At 41.4% G+C, this 23,516-nt stretch overlaps 1 protein-coding gene across 4 annotated transcripts in view; it reads left to right on the forward strand.

Annotated features, from left to right (window-relative positions):
* The window catches only part of LOC135741153 (transmembrane protease serine 9-like), a 28,450-nt gene extending 8,094 nt beyond the window's left edge, over positions 1-20,356 (forward strand). Inside the window, exons 7-24 of one of the 4 annotated variants that reach the window (XM_065259843.1) lie at positions 7,741-7,897; positions 8,004-8,278; positions 8,373-8,518; positions 8,632-8,884; positions 9,257-9,413; positions 9,520-9,788; positions 9,878-10,017; positions 10,127-10,499; positions 13,709-13,865; positions 13,964-14,232; positions 14,324-14,466; positions 14,588-14,972; positions 17,027-17,083; positions 18,255-18,411; positions 18,524-18,792; positions 18,888-19,021; positions 19,139-19,376; positions 19,616-20,356. In XM_065259843.1, coding sequence (XP_065115915.1) covers positions 7,741-7,897; positions 8,004-8,278; positions 8,373-8,518; positions 8,632-8,884; positions 9,257-9,413; positions 9,520-9,788; positions 9,878-10,017; positions 10,127-10,499; positions 13,709-13,865; positions 13,964-14,232; positions 14,324-14,466; positions 14,588-14,972; positions 17,027-17,083; positions 18,255-18,411; positions 18,524-18,792; positions 18,888-19,021; positions 19,139-19,376; positions 19,616-19,842 — 3,806 coding nt within the window. In that variant the 3' untranslated portion in view covers positions 19,843-20,356. The remainder of the gene's footprint in view (positions 1-7,740; positions 7,898-8,003; positions 8,279-8,372; positions 8,519-8,631; positions 8,885-9,256; positions 9,414-9,519; positions 9,789-9,877; positions 10,018-10,126; positions 10,500-13,708; positions 13,866-13,963; positions 14,233-14,323; positions 14,467-14,587; positions 14,973-17,026; positions 17,084-18,254; positions 18,412-18,523; positions 18,793-18,887; positions 19,022-19,138; positions 19,377-19,615) is intronic. The other 3 variants (XM_065259894.1, XM_065259997.1, XM_065259942.1) reach the window with 3 other exon arrangements.
* The last annotated feature ends 3,160 nt before the right edge of the window (positions 20,357-23,516 follow it).

Genomic DNA, 23,516 nt, shown 5'->3' on the forward strand with positions numbered 1-23,516 from the left:
TGTGAACCCGCTTTGAACGATGCCGCCTCGCGTCTGACCGTGAGCGCGCGTTCCTGTGTAAGCCATGCCCGCATCTTTAATGAGTCGAGCGTCGTGCCTAAGAACGCGATTCGCTGCGTGGGGGTGAGCAAACTCTTCTGGAGGTTGATTTTGAACCCCAAATTCTCCAAATGCTGGAGTACAACGGTCTTGTGCGCAGTAATTTCCCTCTCTGACTGTGCTAGAATAAGCCAATCGTCGAGGTAATTCAATATGCGGATGCCGCTCTGTCTGAGAGGGGCGAGAGCCGCATCCGCACATTTGGTAAATGTGCGTGGTGCCAGAGATAATCCGAAGGGCAGAACTTTGTACTGGTATGCTGTCCCGTCGAGCGCGAATCTTAGGAACGGCCTGTGACGTGGCGCTATCGGAATGTGAAAGTAAGCGTCTTTCAGATCCACTGATACGAACCAATCGCCCGGTCGAATTAACGCCATGATTCGTCTGGCTGTAAGCATTTTGAACGGCCGTTTGGCAAGAGCGCGATTCAAAACGCGTAAATCCAATATCGGTCTGAGGCCGCCGTCTTTCTTCGGAACGAGAAAATAACGACTGTAAAAGCCTGATTCGCTTTGATCCGCCGGGACCGTCTCTATCGCGTCTTTTAGTAATAAAGAACGCACCTCTTCCCTGAGGATCTGCATACGATCGTCTGGGACAGTGGTGTAGAGAACGCCGCGAAACCGGGGTGGTCTCCGTGCGAATTGAAGTGAATAACCGTGTTGGATTACGTTTAGAATCCAGCCCGGCATACCGGGGGTGGATTGCCAAACGTGAAATTTGACGGCGAGCGTCGATATGCTTATGGACGTTAAGCCGTGTGTGTGTGTTTGTGTGTACAGAGGAGGAAATTTGCTCTTTTTGTGAAAAGGTAAAAATTTGTGTTTCGCTGTTACAGCGAGGGTGTGTCCAGCGCCCGAGGGGACTGAAACACGCAGAACTTTCGAGGGCGGGCCGGCCGAAGCGGGACCAGAGCCTCTTTTCCTCCTCAGACTCTCTTCAGGGAGGCGGCGCCGGCGTCGGGTCCAGCGTAATCCGAGGACGGGGACCGCGGCGTCGAGGCGGGCCAGCCGGTCGTGCAGGACGCTGGCGCTTGACCTCCGGTTCAGCTCTCTGCTGGGGCTGAGCTGGTGCTGGCTTAGGGCGTTGAGCTGGCGGCGGTTTTGGGCGGCCGGTCTCAGACGCTGAGGCAGATCGTTTTGGTAGAAAATGCCGCATAGCCTGCGACGATTTCTGTGCCTCAGTGAAGCGCTGGGTGAACCCCTCCACAGCGGAGCCAAAGAGCCCCGACGGTGACACGGGCGAGTCAAGAAGGGCAACCCGATCCGTGTCCTTTATCTCCGTCAAGTTCAGCCACAGATGTCTCTCCAGAACAACCAGGCTGGCCATGGCTCTTCCTACAGCCTGAGTGGCGACTTTAGTGGCGCGGAGGGCCAGATCAGTCGCGCTGCGCAGGTTCTGAAAGGTCGACGGGTCCGGACCTGTCTCGTCCATGTCACGGAGGAGTTTTGCCTGGTATACTTGCAGCACCGCCATCGTATGGAGAGCGGATGCAGCGTGGCCGTCGGCGGCGTAAGATTTCGACGCCAGGGTCGATGTCAGGCGACAGGGCTTTGACGGATGGTTCAATTTAGCCCTCCATCCGCCGGCTGAAGACGGGCAGAGATGGGCGGCGACAGTTTCCTCGAGCGGCGGCATCTTGGAGTAGCCGTGTTCATCAGCGCCGTCCACTACGGAGAGGACGTGGGAGACGGCGCTCTGAGCTCGGGTGGAGTGTGGAGCACGCCAAGATTTGGTGAGCTCCTGGTGGACCTCAGGGAAAAACGGCGCCTGCCGTTGGCGGGACGATTGACGGCGCCCGGGCTGCAGAAACCACTCGTCCAACCGGCTGAGTTGAGGCTCTGACGGCGGCGACCACTTGATGTTGAGCTCCGTCGTAGCTTGTGTCAAGATGCGGATGAGCTCAGAGTCGTGAGGACGCGACTCGGTAGGTTCATCAGCGGCGGCTGCGTGGGCGTCGTCATCCGAAGCCGCCCAATCCTCTAACTCCTCAGAGGATGACATCACTTCCAAGTTGTCACCGGACCCAAAGGAAACCATGCCGCTAGCACTCGGCAGGGGGCGTAGGTCTTCATGGGCGAAGGTGACAGGGTGACGGCGGGGAGACAGAGCACGCGGGGGATGAGCCGGCGTGGACTCGGTCTCAGGGCGTCTTCCAGCTTCACGGCTCCGCTGCTGTTTAGGCGGGAGAGCACGGGAAGCCTTCCGTTTAAAGATCTCGAGGCGGGAGCGCAGCACCACGATAGGAAGGAGCTCGCAGTGGGCGCAGCCCGCCTCGGCGAGTACGGCCTCGGCGTGGGCAGGACCCAGACAGATGACGCACTCCTTGTGGAAATCCTCCACAGGCAAAGGGGCTCGGCAGGAGCCGCAATGCCGAAGCGACATTATCTCAACGCGCTTCTGCTCTTTTAGATACTCTCTTTAGGCTCACCGGAAAGCGGCAGGGGAACACGCTGGTGTGTTGTAGTCCGCTGCAGTGCTTGGATCGACGGCGAGTAAGGGCTTCTTCTTCGGAGCAGCGAGAAGGTTCGCGCTGAAGGAGAAAAGTAATGAGCTCTTGACGTATTTCACCGGCTTATATAGGGACGTGTGCCACGCCCCCGCGCGGGCTCAAACGTCATTGGTCTGTATTTTCTACAGACGTTAACCAATAGGCTTCAATCACGGAGTAAACAGGAGTTTCCCCCCATAGCGTCAGCAAACTGACGCAATGCGAAGTGAACCGTATTGAAAGGGAACTAAATTTACCTGCTTGAATAAGTCATCTTAAAATGAACATGAACACAGCAATAAATAAAGCAATTAATTGTGATGCAGTTTCTGTCAGCAAAATACACTGTGTCTACAGTGAGGTTACTCTGTAAATAGCATATAATAATGTCATACAGAATAATATTCAAAAGGCGTGTCTAAATATGATGAGATAGTATGATGAGCATTTAAAAGAGCAATGGGTGTATGGGAAACAGGTCTTATTCAAGATAAAATGCCGTTGCTGTCACTCTCCTAGTGTGCGGTAAGCCTCATATGACTGATCAAGACACTTTTTCAGTTAATTCATACTCAAGGATAACTTACCATTTATTGTGGCCTAGTACACCAAAACTTCTTTCTTTTACAGAACAATGTTTAATATTGCATAAATAGTATGCATATATGGAGTTTTTTTATGTTAGGATGCGATGCAAAAAATTATATCAGGAGGTATAATTTTTCTACAGAATAATAGGGTTCCCTTTTAAAGGGGACTCGCGCTGCGTCGCTGTAGATATGCTATGGAAATGCCTTCTGCATGATTGTGTCTGAGCCCGTATGTGTAATCAAACCAATGGCCATGTGACACGTCATAGGCGGGTGACATAGGAATCAGGAAGCTATAAATAGAGCATCAGGAAAAGCCGATTTCTGCTTTTTTTGCATCAGCGAGCGCATGTATATGTTTGTCATTGGTCAATTAATTGAGCAGTATATGAGTTGGACCCGGAACCGGCGCGGACCCGTCAATTATTTAAAAGCTGGACCTGAACCTGTCCGAGCAGACACAGACCCGACTGGACCCGATCTGCAAATATTCTTCAGCTAAATGCTATTAATAAGTCACTAAAGAAATAGCGAAAATTAACTTTTTGTCTTACCTTTCTGCCTCCTTCTACCGGATTGTGATGCACAATCCGTCTTGCCAAGAAAGTTCCATCCATGTTATTTGTCTCTCTTGCCGATTGAAATGCCTTAATCCAATCATTATTCTAGCTTTAAAAGTCCACTTACAGTCACAGTGATGAATTACACAGTTTTGCATTTTTTTGTTTCTCGAGTCAACTTGCATAATAATTCAGACTGTTTACCCAATTGGATTATAATAACAATTGCTCGTTCAATGCCATGGCTGCTGACGTTAGCTTTACTGTGCAAAGTCTGCGCAAAAAACTTTAGATATAACAGCAAGACGGTCAATTTATAATATTATTATAAAAATTGAAGAAAGTGCAAAGTAGCCTACAGTGCAAAATGCGCGGTTTGGAGGAATAAGTCCTGCCTTCTAAATAAAAGAGCCAATTGTCAAAGGTAAAGTCATTGCATCACTGCAGAAGCTGACTGGTAGCCATAGAAGAGCACATGCGCGTTAGCTGCCTGGCTGGAGCAACCAAAAATAAAAATTTTAACGCAATTTGAGTGTCATAGAAAACATTTATTAGACAGTTCATCTAAGACTTTGTTGTTGTTTTGAAATATTTTATTTCAAACAATGTGGGTGTGTGTTCTCCAAGTCCGATCGACTCGGGTATTACCCACAATGTTAAAGGTCCAGTTCTTTCTGTGTTTTTGAAGCTTGATTGTGTTTACAGTCCGCAATATAACATGTGTTCATATTTCACCTGTGTAAAAAAATGCTGTATTTTTAACATCATTTACTTATCTGTATAGCGCTGTTTTCACTGTCTACAAAACGGGCTGATGTCTTCCTTGTTCTATGAAGTCCCTCCTTCAGAAATACGTAACGAGTTCTGATTGTGTTTAGTGTGCTGTGATTCGATAGCAGCTTAGCTTGTTGTTAGCTTAGCTGGAGACTGACGTATTCCTGTGGGTGGAGGTTAGTCAAAAACTGTTCTAGTGACGTGAATAAATCAGGAAAGAGAGGGCTGTAGTCCAAACGGGCCATTCCCTGTAGGCTTCCCGGGTACGGGTCCTCGGGTCTAGGCTCTTCCGTGTAGACCTTTAGTTAGTAGATCACCCTCAACTTGTCAGCTCTGCTTATTTGCGAACCTGAACTAATTTGCGCTGCTCTTAGTGGATCGCATTGGTCATTATGGAAATCAGCTGTTGCGCATGTGTTATTAATTTGCACGTTTTTAGTAAATAACCTGCAAATATTACCACTCCCATCTGCGCTTTTTTGGATGCGCTTTTGCGCTAATTTGCCCCATTTAGTAATCTGTCCCTTAACATTGGGGGCATCAAAGTTATTTATATGAAGTGACACAATAGTTACTTTCCCTGGTAATTAGTTACTTTTATAATGATTTAACACAGTTACAAACTCAGTTACTATTTGTGAGAAGTAACTAGTAACTATAACATATGTTTTTAAGTAAAATGCCCAACACTGCCCATCTCTGAATACGGATGCAGTTTCTTTCACCCGGAGCAGAAGCTCAGTCCTTATTTATCTTCCTCCAAGAAGGTTGATGTTATATCAACACAGTAGATGCTGAGGTGTTCCCTCATTCATTCCCCACCTATGAGGACCTGTAGGAGGTGGTGACTATGCAATGGCACGGTTTTGGTTTACCTGCAGAGAATCAGAGCGTGCATCACCAGAGCATGTTGGACGAGGATTTTAAAATGAAATCCCAGCCTGCTCGACGCAGCATGTCTTTCTTTCGTAACATCCACAGTGAGCTGTCGAGGTCATAAGCCCCGTGCCTAAACCCCTCATGCCACCATGTCTTCCAATATTGTGGGGACGGGTAAGCACAGATATTTGGCAATGCCTAGGCTGGAGCAGATGCTCGTTAGCTATCTTACTCTCGTCCTCGCATCGTCTCTAAGCACACCATCAAGTTGGCAGAGCACCCAGGCGCTTTCTTACCCTGGCTATTCTGCAGACATGTTAGGTGCATGTAAAAAAATTATTTGGGGCCTGTGTGCCGGAGCAGCCCTCCACATCATATAGAGCACAGCAAAAACAGAGTGTGGCCTCCCGTGCTCCCCCTGATAGAGAACAGTTGTTGGGCAGCTGCATTCAGTTCAAGCCTTTAAAGCAGAAAGCAGACCTGATGGTTGTTATCATAGAAGAAGGCTCTGGCGAAAAATAAGTCCTGAGGGACATAGCTCTCCATATTTTACACAAATCAGATCTGAGGACTGGTTTGTAATGATAGATCTAAAGGATGCATCTTTTCAGTGGCTTACAGGTGATCCCTCATGGGCTGTGAAACAGTTGTGGAAGGCCATTAAGGACATAAGGGCCATTATTTAAATGCCAGGGAAAGTGTGCTTCTCCAGCAGAGGACCTCTTTCTTGGTGTAATATGGAATTCAACAACAATGCAGGCTCAGTTCTCTCCTGCTTGTATAGAATCCATCCTTTTACCACGAGGTTTCTGAGGGGCAACCTGTTTTGCATGATCAGGGTCACTCGCAAATTCTTTGTGTATTATGGAAGTAACAATGGTTCTTTTCCCAAAAGGCTAGTGTTAGGTTTATGACAGATGCATCCTTCATATGCTGAGAAACGGTTTTGCAAGGCTGTTAGGGCCATAAGGAGCCGCTTAACCAAACGTCAGGGAAAGTGTGCTTCTACAGTACCGAGGACCTCTTTTCTTAAGCCTAGTATGGATTATAATGACAATAATTATCTTGTTGAGAAATCCATACTTTTACCGTGAGGTTCCCTGAGGGGCATCAAGATAATGATGGATACATTCTTCTCGGGCTAAGGAATGGTTATGGAAGATCATGAAGCACAATCTATGAACACAGATTGCCTAAAGATGCTGGCGGTCTTTCACAGGAGCTTTGTTTGGGCCCACTTTACAAGTTGGCATGCCCTATTCTCCAGTAAGCATAGGGAATGCTGCTCTCACTCAGAGCAGTAAACATTCCCAGGTGTCTGAATCAGGGAGCAGATGTCGTGCCAAGACAGGGGCTGAGGCCCAGGGAATGGGACCCAACCCGAGTAGGTGGAGTTAATTTGGACAAGGTCTTTACCAGGCAGAAGAGCACCTGTACGACCCAGTAACCCAGTTAACTGCCCAATTGGTACAGTCTTAATCACTGCAGGGTTATCTCCTTCTATGCTTAACATTTATGCGGTGCTATATCAGCTTACCATGCCCCTTTGAGTAAGCAGTCGCTGGGGAGAGACCCGCTGATAATTTGCTTTCTTCGTGGCACTCGGAGGCTGAGGCCTGTGAGTCGTGCTAGGATCCAGGCATGGGACCTGGCCATTGTCCTGGATAGTCTATCTATGGCTCTGTTCATCCCATCAGGACTGGTTCAGTCAAGTTTGTGGCATTTAAGACTATATTTCTATAAGATATAAGAGCAAACTCTTAGTAAATGGATAGTTGAGGCTATTTCCCTTACCCCCGAGACCTCTGGACGGTCTTCACCCATTTCCATCAGAGCTCATTCTACTATGGCAGCCTCTAAGGCCTTGTGGCTAGGGGCTTCAGTTTAGGATGTGATGCTACACACAGACAGGAATTTGGTAGCATGGTGCTTTGGTACATCATTCCCATAAAGTAGCTTCGGCAACGCAGCACAAGTACCCCCGAGGGAAAGTCTTAGGTTATGTATGTAATCATTGTTCCCTGAGAACGAGACCCTGCATCTCCCTACCGTACTCCCTGCATCCTTGTCACGCCTTCCTTCGGCACTTTTTAGCTGAAGTCGGCTTTGCCCGAAGATCTATCTATAGCATCCTGGTTCCTACGTCACCCGCCTATGACGTGTCACCCGATCATTGGTTTGATTTCACATACATGCTCAAACCAAAGGCATAGTGTAGCTTCGATGTCTCTTTCCTTCTCAGGGAACAATGGTTACATATGTAACCTGAGACAAAATCTTTTTAAAAATGTTGCCATTGATGTTGCTTTATGAAACTCAAACATGATTTTATGTTCCTCATTGTCAGTATGTGGCAGACCTTCATTCTCAATATTTGGAGGACAGAATGCTTCCTCTGGTGCTTGGCCGTGGCAGGTCAGTCTTCATGGGAGCTCTGGTCATTTCTGTGGTGGATCACTCATCAACAATGAATGGGTACTGACAGCAGCTCACTGCTTTTCCAGGTAACCACATAACCATCAGCAAATCATATAGCAGACCCTACACTAATAAAACAATACATTTTATTTAATGAATGTGTTTACTGTAAATATTGGTTGTCCAATCCAGTTACAGTAATTCAACCACTGGCCTGACTGTGTACCTGGGCCGACAGACACAGTCAGGATCAAATCCAAATGAGGTGATCAGAACTGTCTCCAAAATCATCATTTATCCAAACTATAATAAATTCACTGGTGACAATGACATTGCTCTTCTGCGTTTGTCTTCACCTGTGGGTTTTACTGACTATATAATACCGGTCTGCCTGGCATCAGCAGGCAGCAGCATCTTCAACGGCACATTGAGCTGGGTCACTGGATGGGGAGATACTGACTCTGGTGGTAAGAGTTTAATGTCATTTACTTATTCTGCTTGGAGTTAACATAATGTACTTTTGCAGGACCTGACACATGTTTTATTACATGTGTTACACAGTTTCTCTGGCTGCACCACAAACTCTACAGGAAGTGCAAATGCTTGTCATTGGAAACAGAAAGTGTAAATGCCTTTATTCTCCATTCAGTATCACAAACAATATGATCTGTGCTGAACCATTACAATGCGGGAACGGCTCCTGCCAGGTAATAAGAAAAATATTTTTATTAATAATAGCAGATTAAATGGCTTGTATGATGTCAGTTATTTTTACATATGTTTTTTCAAGAACAACCTTAACCTGTCTTTTGCAATACAGGGTGACTCTGGTGGACCTGTCGTCATCAAACATGGCTCAGTCTGGATACAGTCTGGTATTGTAAGTTTCGGTAGAGGGTGTGCTTTATCCAATTTTCCTGGTGTGTCTACCCGAGTTTCTCAGTACCAGAGTTGGATCAACAAGTGTATCAGCACCAACAAACCCGGTTTCATAAAATTCACCTCCAATGGTACTGATGGTGACTTAAGCGTGAGCTGTGCCCGTGTACCTGCCATTATATCAACTGCTGAAGGTTAGATTCCTTTAAAATAATAGTTCAGTGAAAAATGAAAATTACTCCATGATTTAATCACCCTCAGCCTTTACTGACCCTCAAAACTATAATAACTAGCTTCTGGTTGCACCAATTTACATTATGCATAGCATACAATGCATAAAATCCAGTGATAATAGACTTTTGCGAGAACCGTGTGTTGTTTTAGCAAAAGATAGGAATAACTCAATATCTTCTTGTCTTTTTGAAATTCTCTGCCAGATTTTTTCCCTGGTTTAGATGAAGATCTTAACCAATGCGATGAAACACTTGATGGCCAGTTGCCAAAACTCATAATGTTTGCATTTGATTATGAAGCTCAAAGATGATTTTTATTTTCCTCATTGTCAGTATGTGGGAGACCTTCATTCTCGATAGTTGAAGGACAGAATGCTTCCTCTGGTGCTTGGCCATGGCAGGTCAGTCTTCATGGAAGCTCTGGACATTTCTGTGGTGGATCACTCATCAACAATGAATGGGTACTGACGGCTGCTCAGTGCTTTTCCAGGTAACCACATAACCATCAGCAAATCACAGACTCTACACTAATAAAACAATCCATTTTTTTAATGAATGTGTTCATTGTTAACATTTGTTTTTCAAACCAATTATAGTACTTTAACCACTGGCCTGACTGTGTACCTGGGCCGACAGACACAGTCAGGATCAAATCCAAATGAGGTGAACAGAACGGTCTCTCAAATCATCATTCATCCAAACTACAGTTTATTGACTGGTGACAATGACATTGCTCTTCTGCATTTGTCTTTACCTGTGGGTTTTACTGACTATATAAAACCAGTCTGCCTGGCGGCAGCAGGCAGCACCTTCTTCAATGGCACAATGAGCTGGGTCACTGGATGGGGAGATACGGACTCTGGGTGTAAGAATTTAACAAAACTTTGTTTGGCATCAACATAATCTACTTTTGCAGTAGCTGACACATGTTTTATGATTCAATGTGTTTCTCAGTTTCTCTGGCTGCATCACAAACTCTACAGGAAGTGCCTGTCATTGGGAACATAATGTGTAAATGTCTTTATGCTGAATACAGTAACATCACAGACAACATGATCTGTGCTGGACCATTACAAGACAGGAATAACTGCCAGGTAAATAGGAAAACTACATATGAAGAGCTAGTTAAATGGCTTTTATATTGCCAATTATTTCTACATATATTTTGTCAAGAACAAACTAAACCTGTACTTTGTAATACAGGGTGATTCTGGTGGACCTATGGTCAGCAATCAGGGCTCAGTCTGGGTCCAGTCTGGCATTGTAAGCTTTGATAACGGGTGTGCATTACCTAATTTTCCTGGTGTGTATACCAGAGTTTCTCAGTACCAGAGTTGGATCAACCAGCAGATCACCACCAACCAGCCTGGTTTCATTAAATTCACCTCCAATGGTACTGATGGTGACTCAAGCGTGAGCTGTGCCAGTGTACCTGCCATTACATCAACTGCTGTCCCTTCAAATATTACAACAACCATCCCCACCGCCACTAACACTACTACTTCAACTACAATTACTACTACTACTAATACTACTTCTACTACTACTACTACTACTACTACAACAACCACTGCACGTAAGATTAATTTAGGTTACTTCTATAATAAATTGGCGCGGCAATTATTGACACATTCAAAGCAAATTATAGTGCAGTAAACCTAAACATTTTTCTCAGCATGTGCAAATATAAAATTAGTATAAAATATGTAAAATTAGAAACTGAACATTGCTTATAAAGACCTTTTTTTACCAACCCAAAAGAAGAAATAATCTATTAAGTATTACAAATTTGGTCATTCATTCATCACAATCATCACAACTTTCCTCCACCAGTTTTACTGCTGCACTATTGTTTTCACTTATATCACTCCAGATCTTTTACTGAGACTTAAGGTCTAAGCAGAAATACAGTTTTTAGACTAACATTAAAAACTATGATGGAACATATGTTTTAATCAGCTGGTGATCTTCATTTTTTTCTTTTGTACTAGACTTGAGAGAAGATATGAGAGAAGTGACCTGAAATATTTTTTAATTGATCCAAAAATTTTCTCTAGCTACCACTGGGGCGGTTCCCTTTAAAAAAGTACAACGTTTGCACATAAAGAGTTTATATTGGATGATCAAAGGAACATACAGTGCCCTCCACTAACATTGGTACCCCTGGTAAAAATGAGCAAAGTGAAAAAAAAACTTTATTGTTTAACCTTTTGATCTTTTTCTCAAAATATTGAAAATTGGAAAAAAAATTGCCACAATTGTTGGCACGCTTTTAGTCAATACTTTTTGTTGCTCTGAGCATTCTCCTATAATGGCTGATGAGGTTGGAGAATACATGGCGAGGGATCTGAGACCGTTCCTCCATACAGAATCTCTACAGATTTTGAGGTCCATGCTGATGGACTCTCCTCTTTAGTTCCCCCCACAGATTTTCTAAGTCAGGGGAGTGTGGGATGGCCAGGCCATAGCCTTGATTTTGTGGTCAGTAAGCCATTTTTATGTTGATTTTGGGGTTTATTTTGGATCATTGTCCCGCTGCAAGATCCAACCATGGCTCATTTTAAGCTTTCTGGCAGAGGCAATCAGGTGTTCATTTAATATTTGTAAATATTTGATAGAGTCCATGATTTTATGTATCCTAACAAAATGCCCAAATCATCATCTGGCAGAAAAACAGCCCCAAAACATTAAAGACCCACCACCATTTTTAATTGTGGGCATGAGGTATTTTTCCATTTGGCTACCTCTATGTCTGACAAACTAAAGACACTTGAGTTGGTTTCTGGATGAGATTGAGGCTTTTTTATTGAAACCCTTCCAAACAATTGTGGTGATGTACTGTAGGTGAAATCAAATTGTAGTTTTGGAGACTTTCTGGCCCCAAGACCTAACTAATTTCTGTAGTTCTCCAGCTGTGATTCTTAACAATGTTTTGCCCCTTTGAACCATACTCCTGACAGTGCATTGGGACAAGACAGACAGACATCCTCTTTCAGGCTGATTCATAACACTTCCATTTGACTGGAATTTCTTAATAATTGCCTTGATGGTGGAAAATGGCATTTTCTGTGTTTTATTGTTTTCTTATAAGTAACTCAACACTGTTTTGATTCACATCACAACTATGTTATTTGGTCTTATCCATTGTGATGAATTTTCCTAGTCACCCAGGTGTACTAAAATTTTTTAAAATCAATGTCCTTCAACAACAATTTCCTTATGTGAATTCATAGGGGTAAATAATTGTGGCAAACATATATTTAACAAAGATTGTTTTTTTTTTGTTGGATAAAACTGTTTTGTGTTTGCGATTGTTTGTTTGTTTTACATGCAACCAAACAATCTGTTTAATCAGATTGACGGCTCAATCGGATTGAAAAGCGTTCATCTAAACATCTTAATCAATACGATTGAGGACGATCGGATGCAAATTTCAATCATTTTAAAATGTGTGATGTAGTCCGATCGGTGATCCGATCATCAGGAGAAAAGTATGAATGTAAACCATACACTGTAAAAAATGTTTTTAGAAATTACAGTATTACTGGGTATTACTGGCAACTGGCTGCCAGTAACTTACTGTAGATTTTACATTTATGTTATTTACTGGCAACAGTTTGTTCAAAGTTAAATGAACATGAAACATTTTCTGTCTCTTTTTTCTACAGTAAGTTACTGGCAACCAGCTGCATAATTACAGCAAATATTTTACAGTGATATGCACGTGAATCATATTATTTTCTCAATCGGATGCAAAAATACATTGTGCACATGCGCTGAAGAATTGTGCTTAAGTTCAAGTCTTATATTTACCTCTTATTTATGCATCACATGAGTCACGTCACAGAAGCATGCAATAGCAAAGCAATGGCAACATGCATTATTAAGGTAATGAGCCCACACGCTCTACATTCTTAAGCGTTCATCTGTACTTTTATAATCTTAGGCTACATAAAGCAATAAAATAGCATTGTGACTTTCAAAAATTTTATTCATTGCATATATCTGAAAACTTTGTCCAACGAAGTTCTGAACAACTTTATCCAACTCAGCTTTGGCATTGTTCATTTATACTGAAATAAAACGTGAATTCGACGAGAGATCCTGTGTGCAGTGTTGCCAAGTCTTCTGCTTTTTTCGAGTTGAAAGGATTGTATTCATTAGTTATTGGCATTTGGGCTGTGCATAATCATTGGGATGCTTTTGGGGTAATTTTGAATGTCAGTTGGGATGGTTTTGATATCCGAATTTGGCAACCCTGGCTGTGCGCTTGCGCAGATGTTTGGTTCAGATTATATATAATGTACATATAAACAAACATTTTAAACCGATTGCAAAGTTTAGGGTACATGTAAATGGTACTGTAACCTGCAATCAGATTAAATTCAGTCTGGATTGACAAAATTTTGTGCATGTAAACATGGCTATTGAGAGCAGAGGTTTTTTATATTGAGCAAAGATCAAAATGTTAAACAATACAAAACATTTTTCACATCTTTTTTTGCTCATATTTAACAAGTGTGCCAATATTAGTGGAGGGGACTGTATTGGTAACAAATGTATACATATCTATGCCTAAATGGTACATAGTAGGACCTTTTTAAAGGGTACTGCCCAAGTGACAGCTTGTGACCGTTTTTGAAGCTTTTATTTATTTATTTATTTGATACTGTATATAAATTGCTTTTTTGAGTTATTGGGAAATTAGCTTTAACAGGTTGTGATTCAAAATGTTTGCATTTGATTATGAAGCTCAAAGATGATTTTTATTTTCCTCATTGTCAGTATGTGGCAGACCTTCATTTTCAATAGTTGAAGGACAGAATGCTTCCTCTGGTGCTTGGCCGTGGCAGGTCAGTCTTCATGGAAGCTCTGGACATTTCTGTGGTGGATCACTCATCAACAGTGAATGGGTACTGACAGCAGCTGACTGCTTTTCCAGGTAACCAGCAAATCATATAGCAGATGCTAATAAAACAATACAGTTTATTCAATTCGAATGTGTTCATTGTTAACATTTGTTCTTCAAACCAATAACAGTTATTCAACCACTGGCCTGACTGTGTATCTGGGCCGACAGACACAGTCAGGACCAAATCCAAATGAGGTGAACAGAACGGTCTCCCAAATCATCATTCATCCAAACTACAATATATTGACTGGTGACAATGACATTGCTCTTCTGCATTTGTCTTCACCTGTGGTTTTTACTGACTATATAATACCAGTCTGCTTGGCGGCAGCAGACAGCAGCTTCTTCAACGGCACAATGAGCTGGGTCACTGGATGGGGAGATACTGACTCTGGAGGTAAGAATTTAATGAAATTACCAACTTTGTTTGGCATCAACATAATCTACTTTTGTAGCTAACATGTTTTATTATTCAATGTGTTTCTTAGTTTCTCTGGCTGCATCACGAACTCTACAAGAAGTGCAAGTGCCTGTCATTGGGAACAGAAAGTGTAAATGTCTTTATGCTGAATACAGTAACATCACAGACAACATGATCTGTGCTGGACCATTACAAGCTGGATTCTGCCAGGTAATAAGAGAAAAAGAGTTGTGTAGTACAGTTGTAGAGCAGGTTAAATTGCTTGTATGTTGTCAATTATTTGTATATTTACTTTGCCAAGAACAACCTTTACTTGTCTTTTATAATACAGGGTGATTCTGGTGGACCTATGGTCAGCAATCAGGGCTCAGTCTGGATCCAGTCTGGCATTGTAAGCTTTGATAACGGGTGTGCATTACCCAGTTTACCTGGTGTGTATACCAGAGTTTCTCAGTATCAGAGTTGGATCAACCAGCAGATCACCACTAACCAGCCTGGTTTCATTACATTCACCTCCAATGGCACTGATGGTGACTCAAGCGTGAGCTGTGCCAGTGTACCTGCCATTACATCAACTGCTGTCCCTTCAAATATTACAACAACCATCCCCACCGCCATTAATACTACTACCTCAACTACTATTAATACTACTACTAATACTACTACTAATACTACTACTACTTCTTCTACTACTACTACTACAACAACCACTGCACGTAAGATTAATTTTGGTTACTTCTATAATGAATTGATTTGGCAATCATTGACATCATTATTGATTGTCAAAGCAAATTATAGTGCAGTAAACCTAAACATTTTTCTCATTATGTGCAAAGATTTAGTAAAATTGGAAACTGAACATTGCGTATAAAGACCTGTTTTTTACCAACCCAAAAGAAGAAATAATATATGCAGTATTACTTGGCATTAACAAATTTGGTCATTCATTCATCACCATGATCACAAATTTCCTCCACCAGTTTTACTGCTGCACTATTGTTTTCACTTACAGCACTCCAGATCTTTTATTGAGACTTAAGATCTAAGCAGAAATACGGTTTTTAGATTAACATTGTGATTCTTAACAATTTTTTTGGCCCCTCGAACCATACTCCTGACAGTGCGTTGGGACAAGACAGACATACGTCCTCTTTCAGGCTGATTCTTAACACTTCCATTTGACTGGATTTTTTTTTATTATTGCCTTGATAGTTGAAAATGGCATTTTCACGTTTTTATTATTTTCTTATAGCTACTCAACACCGTTTTGTTTTACATCACAACTATGTTCTTTGGTCTTATCCATTGTGATGAATGTTCCTAGTCACCCAGGTGTACTAAAAAAATAAAAATCAATGTCCTTCAACAACATTTTCCTTATTTGAATTCATAGGGGTGACAATAATTGTGGCAAACATATATTTAACAAAAATTTTTTTCTTTTGATAAAACTTGCAATTGTTTGTTTTCAATAGCTACGTTTACATGCAACCAAACAATCCGTTTGTAATCAGATTGACGGCTCAATCAGATTGAAAAGCCTTCATGTAAACATCTTAATCAATATGACTGAGGTCGATCGGATGCAAATTTCATTCGTATTAAAAGGGGTGGTGTAGTCTGATCTGTGATCCGATCATCAGGAGAAAAGTATGCATGTAAATGTGTGAATCATATTATTTTATCAATCATAATCAAAAATACCTTGTGCACATGCGCAGAAGAATTGTGCTTAAGTTCACGTCTTATATTTACCTCTTATTTACGCATCACATGAGTCACGTCATGGAAGCATGCAATAGCAAGGCAATGGCAACATGCATTATTAAGGTAATGAGCTCACACGCTGTACATTCTACAGCGTTCATCTGCACTTTTATAATCTAAGGCTACATAAAGCAATAAAATAGTGTCGTGACTTTCGAAAAAAATTTTCATTGCCTATATCTGAAAACTTCTTAAAATGGTAAATGGACTGCTTTTATATAGCGCTTTTAACAGACCTATGGCCATTCAAAGCGCTTTACAATTTTGCCTCACATTCACCCATTCATACACCGACAGCGGTGTCAGCATGCAAGGCGCCATCCAGCTCGTCAGGAGCAGCTGGGGTTAGGTGTCTTGCTCAAGGACACCTTGACACTTGGTCAGGTGGAACCGGGGATTGAACCACCAACCTTCCGATTTGTAGACAACCTACATGAACCACTGAGCCACTGTCGATTTAAGAACAACTTTTTCCAACTCAGCTTTGACTTTGTTCATTTTTTCAGAAATAAATCTTGAACTCGACGAGAGATGCTGTGCATAGCGTTGCCAAGTCCTCTACTTTTTTCAGATTCAGATTTGGGATACAGTTTAAACTGTTTCCACCAGTTAATTTTTCTTGTGGGTTAAAGTTGAAAGGGTTTTGTTCATTAGTTATTGGCATTTGGGCTGTGCAGTCTTTGGGATGCTTTTGGGCTAGTTTTGAATGTCCATTGGGATGGTTTTGATTTGCGAATCTGGCAACCCTGGCTGTGCGCTTGCGCAGATATTTGGTTCAAATTACAGCAGGGAAAATAAGTAAATAAATTTGACACATCAGCATTTTCACTTATTATGACTCAACTTGTATACTTAAATGTTCTGATTCTTTGCATGAATTCGATATTTGGCTTGATGGCTACATCCGGTGGAAATTTTGTGTGAATAGCCCTCCTGCTGTATATACACTCACCTAAAGGATTATTAGGAACACCATATTAATACTGTGTTTATGTCTCAACAGAAATCGAGACTCATCAGACCAGGCAACATTTTACCAGTCTTCAACTGTCCAATTTAGGTGAGCTTGTGCAAACTGTAGCCTCTTTTTCCTATTTGAAGTGGAGATGAGTGGTACCCGGTGGGGTCGTCTTCTGTTGTAGCCCATGCACCTCAAGGTTGTGTGTGTTGTGGCTACACAAATGCTTTGCTGAATACCTCGGTTGTAACGAGTGGTTATTTCAGTCAAAGTTGCTCTTCTATAAGCTTAAATCAGTCAGCCCATTCTCCTCTGACCTCTTTGTGATCTTTGTAAACCAGTGGCGGCTCGTGACTGCACTTCCGAGGATGCGCTTATTCAAAATAAGTGTTCGGATTATCACGTGTGTGTGGTTCCCTTTTCCAAAATATGTGTCATGCGTGTGGAGAGATCCTGTGTGCATCACATGTTTTGTCAAAATAAGTGCCTGCTGGAGACACGTCAAAACCGTTTATGATAAAAGAGACGCTCACGTTCCATAAATACACGCAACACACTCCCTTAACTTTAAACTCTGATTACGCATAAGATTGTGCGAGTATCTGGCACACGCGAGCGTCTCCTTTCAAGTTCAAGGCAGCAGGCACTTATTTTGGCATGACACGTGATGCACACACGATCTCTCAAAGCGCAGAACACATATTTTGAAATGACGAACCACACCCATGACAAGCTAAATACATGTTGTGACGAACTTCTAAAAATAAGTCACCAGCCGCCACTGTTGTAAACCCTAGAAATGGTTGTGCGTGAAAATCCCAGTAAGTGAGCAGATTGTGAAATACTCAGACCGGCCCGTCTGGCAGCAACAACCATGCCACGCTAAAATTGCTTAAATCACCTTTCTTTTCCATTCTGACATTCAGTTTGGAGTTCAAGAGATTGTCTTGACCAGGAACACACCCCTGAATGCATTGAAGCAACTGCCATGTTAAACAAGACATTTTTTTCACATCTTTCTTTGCTCATATTTAACAAGTGTGACAATATTAGTGGAGGGGACTGTATTGGTACCAAATGTATACATATCTATGCCTAAATGGTACATAGTAGGACCTTTTTAAAGGGTACTGCCCAAGTGACAGATTGGGACCGTTTTTTTAACCTTTTATTTATTTTTTATTTTGAGTTATTGGGAAATTAGCTTTTACAGGTTGTGATTCAAAATGTCTGCTTTTGATTATGAAGCTCAAACATGATTTTATATTGTCAGTATGTGGCAGACCTTCATTCCCAATAGTTGAAGGACAGAATGCTTCAGTTGGTGCTTGGCCATGGCAGGTCAGTCTTCATCGGAGCTATGGACATTTCTGTGGTGGTTCACTCATCAACAATGAATGGGTACTGACAGCAGCTCACTGCTTTTACAGGTAACCACATAACCATCAGCAAATCATATAGCAGACCCTACACTAATAAAACAATACATTTTATTTAATGATTGTGTTCATTGTTAACATTTGTTCTCCAAACCAATTACAGTTATTCAACCACTGGCCTGACTGTGTACCTGGGCCGACAGACACAGTCAGGATCAAATCCAAATGAGGTGAACAGAACTGTCTCCAAAATCATCATTCATCCAAACTACAGTAGATTAACTTATGACAATGACATTGCTCTTCTGCATTTGTCTTCACCTGTGGTTTTTACTGACTATATATTACCGATCTGCCTGGCGGCAGCAAACAGCAGCTTCTTCAATGGCACAATGAGCTGGGTCACTGTATGGGGATATACTGACTCTGGAGGTAAGAATTTAATGAAATTTACTAACTTTGATTGGCATCAACATAATCTACTTTTGCTGTACCTAACACGTTTTATTATTCAATGTGTTTCTTAGTTGCCTCACAAACTCTACAAGAAGTTCAAGTGCCTGTCATTGGGAACAGAAAGTGTAAATGTCTTTATGCTGGAAACAGTAACATCACAAACAATATGATCTGTGCTGGACCATTACAAGGTGGATTCTGCCAGGTAATAAGAAAAAAATTGTTGTGTATTACAGGTGTAGAGCTGGTTAAATTGCTTGTTGTCAATTATTTTTTCATGCATTATGTCAATAACAACCTTAACTTGTCTTTTATAATACAGGGAGATTCTGGTGGACCTATGGTCAGCAAACAGGGCTCAGTCTGGATCCAGTCTGGGATTGTAAGTTTCGGTAGAGGGTGTGTTTCACCCAAGGTTCCTGGTGTGTATACCCGAGTTTCTCAGTACCAAAGTTGGATCAACCAGCAGATCGCAACCAACCAGCCTGGTTTCATTACATTCACCTCCAATGGTACTGATGGTGACTTGAGCACGAGTTGTGCCATATCAAGTGCTTTAGGTAAGATTAATTTAAGTCTTCTCTATAATGAAATAATGTATTCTACAGCAACTTATACTTCAATCAAGCTAATATTTTTTTGATTATGTGCTGGATTACATTTTAGGAAAAAGATTTAGCAAAAATAGAAACAGTAGAATGCTTATTTGCTAATTTTACAACCCCATAAGAAGTAAGGATAAATGCAATATTACTTGGCAACACCAAATTTGGTAATGCACTCTTTGTTTTCTTTCTAGCCATCATATCATCACAATCATCACAATCCTCACAATCCTCACATTCATCACAATCATCACAATCATCACAATCCTCACAATCCTCACATTCATCGCAATCCTCACAATCCTCACATTCATCGCAATCATCACAATCCTCACATTCATCGCAATCATCACAAGTTTCCCCCACCAGTTTTACTGCTGCACTCTTGCTTTTACTTACAGCACTCCAGATCTTTTATTGAGACTGAGATCAGTAATGTCTAAGAAGAAACACATCACCTAGATTACCATTGTAGATTACTGTAAAAACTAAGAGGAATGATACGTTTTCATTTGATTCATCTGATACAGTTAATTAGACTTAGGTGAACTGAAATATTCTTATACAAGTTGTTATTTTAGACCATACAGGGCTTTATGTTGTTTCATTGGCAGTAGAATAAATGCAAAGCTAAAATGTAACCAGGAAGCTTTTTAATATCAGCCAGTTACACTGTACAATTTCTGTGGAACTTTATAAAACTTTATAGACTTGATAGAAATGTCCCAGTTTATCTACATTATCTAAATTAGAGAGTACTTCAAAAAAAAATGTAAATTAAGTGTTGTTTTTATTTTTTCATGAAGGTGTGATTTTAAAGAAAAACAGATTTGTTGGGATTTCCTTTGGGCAAACTTCTACTTTTCTTAGTAATATTTTAGGTCGTAAACATTTTTACTATTAACATTACAATTAAAAAGTTGTTGTGAAATTCATTGCTGTGCATCTAGTTTTCTTAAGTTCCTTGATAAGGAACACAAAAGCATGTCATATGAACTTGGCTTATATTCTGCTGTTTGCAACATGATCTCATGGAAAGTCGTGTTATAGTCACGCAAAAATTGTATTTATTTATTTGTGTCCATGGCACGAAATTCAGCTTTTTTCATGCCTTGTCACTCGCACAAATTTTGTGTCATTTTATGTATTGTTTTTTCATCCCCCCGCCCTCTATTTTTTAATCATTGTCGCTTGGCGTTGGGGTTAGATTTGGGGTTTGGGTTAGGATGTCTAAAAATGTAACAGAAAGTAATTCTAACCCCAAACCCAACCGACAATGGTAAGAAATAGGAAAAAACAATGAGAAAACAATACATAAAATGACACGAAACAGAAAGTCGTGCAACAGACACAAAAACTATGTATAGAAATTTGTGCAAGTGACACAAAAAAAGACATTCGTGCTTAAGGCAGGAAAAAAGTTAAACATTTCATGCCATGAACACGAATAAATAAATCAAAATTTTCGTGACTATAACATAACTTTTCGTGAGATCAGTCTGATTGTTTCAGATAGTGGCCACATAGTCATAGATTCCAGTTCATCATTCTCATTATTTTGTATTAGTTATTAAACTGTTAAGCTAAACATTTATTATGTTGATGTAGTTTCTGACTATTACTTTCTTTGGTAACTCTTACAGTAACAGAAATGAAAATGTCAGTTTCAAGCATAAGTAAAAAAACCTGATTTCCATGGACATTTCATTCATGACAATGGAGTAACATGAGATATAACCATGTTGAGTAATTACTCAGGGCTGATGCCAGATTTTATTGTTTTAATGTGTCATTTTTCCTTCAGTGTAATATGCTGAATATTTTGCTATTTACCATCATGTTGTTTTCATTAACATCCAAACTTAGACTGTATGTTTTTTCCTGTAATAGTAATACTGTTCAAATCATTTCCCAAAATCAAACCTGGTTTACATTCAAACATGAATCAAATTACTGTAGTTATTACTGGTTGTGCTCTCAGAAAAAAAGTGTACACATTTGCATGTACGTCATAAGTAGTATCGTTTCCAGGTCCAATCCTATGCTCATTTTAAGTGAGACTCATTTTATGCATTTAAGATAAGCTTTTATAAACTCACAGAGTACACTTCATTCTCCAGGCTCACGGCATCCCAGAATTCAATATTTTACAGATTCATAAAGGTCATCTGGAATTTAATTATGAATATAGGTTAGGTTAAGATTGTGATTTTTTTAAAGCACAGTGTGAGTAAATATTAGTATTTTTTGTTGTTTGCATCTGATAGAGCGCTTGGACCCGGAAAGTGGCCGGTGCCGTGTGATGTCAGACTTAACAAGCGGATTAGTACACTGACGGTATCTATACCTTACCTTACAGGTACATACTGTTACCAAATGTGTGCATATATGTACCATTAGGATCTATTTAATAGGTACTATCCCAGTAACAGCTTTTGTACCACTTGTATTTGCCTTATCACTGTACTGAGAACAGCTTAAACAACCTCTGCACTCCCCTCGCATGTAGACACAATAATGAATACATTTTTAATGGGAATTTGTCAGAATATATTAAATGGCACAGGCGGGTCATAAAACCAGGCGCTTGGCCTCTCACCACTCGTAATAGTTATCCTCTATGGCGTGGACTCATTTGCAGGAGTTGTCTAACACAGAGGCTATTTATCACAGAGCCACCGAGAGCTTTATGACAGTGAAATACCAACACTTTGATTTATTGAGTTTAGAAAAATCCATCCGTGAGCTTGTCAGCGATGTCTCGCAATTGTTCCTCAAATCTTCCCTTACAAGCCAGGAGCACACAAGCTGCTCTCTTGAGAAATAAAAACTGGGTCCTTTTATATACAATGCATTATTAACAACAACATTACGATGGGCACACCGGGTAAGAGATTGTTTCTGTGGGACTGTATGCGAGATGTTTCGATGAGGAGGCCATGCTGAGAGCTACTGTCTTGCCTGACCTTTACCATCAAAGCCTATTCTTATTTTCAATTCCCTCTGAGCGCCTCCAACAAGCACGCTCTGCTGGCGACAGTAGGACTTACATTATATCATTTGTCCAATTTGCTATTGTTTCGTGTCAGGGTAATTTGCTTTGGGTTGCTTTGTTACACCTTGGGTTTTAGGCTTCCCCCAGAGAGGCTTCTTCGGAGGTGCGTGCCCTAGATAGCGTCTGTTTATCAAGCACCCCTTGCTCCATCACGTTCGTGATGCGCAGATCAAATGCGCGTCTCCATCTCCAGCAAAGTCTCTCGTGCGCTAACCCGCTGATCTCCGAATGGCCTAGCTAGCGCGCCGTGTTTGTGTTGTAAGTGCGGGGAAAATACAGGCAACATTAGATGAGAGGTCATTTCCCCCATAGCAGCTGAATGATGGTCTCATAGCCTGACATTTCTCTCTCATCTTCTAATATTAGCACAAGGTGATTGTTGGATCATTGGTTTTTATTGCAGCCCTATTGGAAAACTAATTCATTTAATGTGTCGTTACGTTTTCCCTTCGGTAGACCCTCAATTGAATGTCCATTCCATGCGCTACTGTACATCATGCTTCTCCTTTCCCGGGAAATACTCTCTGAAGACTCCCGGGGCCGTAATGTAGAAATATCCTAACTGACAATCCTATCTTATCTGTTTAGTAACCATGGTGATTTCAACCGGGATCCCATTTAGGACATTGCGCTCCGCCGATCCTAAGATAGGACGTTCGTGCATTACGTCCCAAGAACCCTGCTGAGAAGACCATAGCGAATGTCTGTGCTGGTTTATGCTGGTCTATTCAACAGGGAAATGTCTTTTACCACCCTGCAGTACGAATGCATCTCTATATGCTCTTTCAGCAATATACGAAACGTCTGGCTGTACCTCCTCTTGCTGGAAGTCCTAAGTAAGATGAAAAACAATTGCATATCCTGCCTATGGGACCAAGGCACGCTGCACAGTTTAAACATAATGTCACTGTGTTAATGAATAAAGACACCGCGATTCCCGTTTTGAGGGAAACACAAAATTGATTTTCAATGAAAGCGTGTTATAAGGCCCGTCCTGGGAGAGGGCCGGCAGCTTAACAATCGGCATCATATTTTGACGT

The sequence above is a fragment of the Paramisgurnus dabryanus genome, chromosome 3 (assembly GCF_030506205.2).
Source record: "Paramisgurnus dabryanus chromosome 3, PD_genome_1.1, whole genome shotgun sequence".
Taxonomy (NCBI): domain Eukaryota; kingdom Metazoa; phylum Chordata; class Actinopteri; order Cypriniformes; family Cobitidae; genus Paramisgurnus; species Paramisgurnus dabryanus.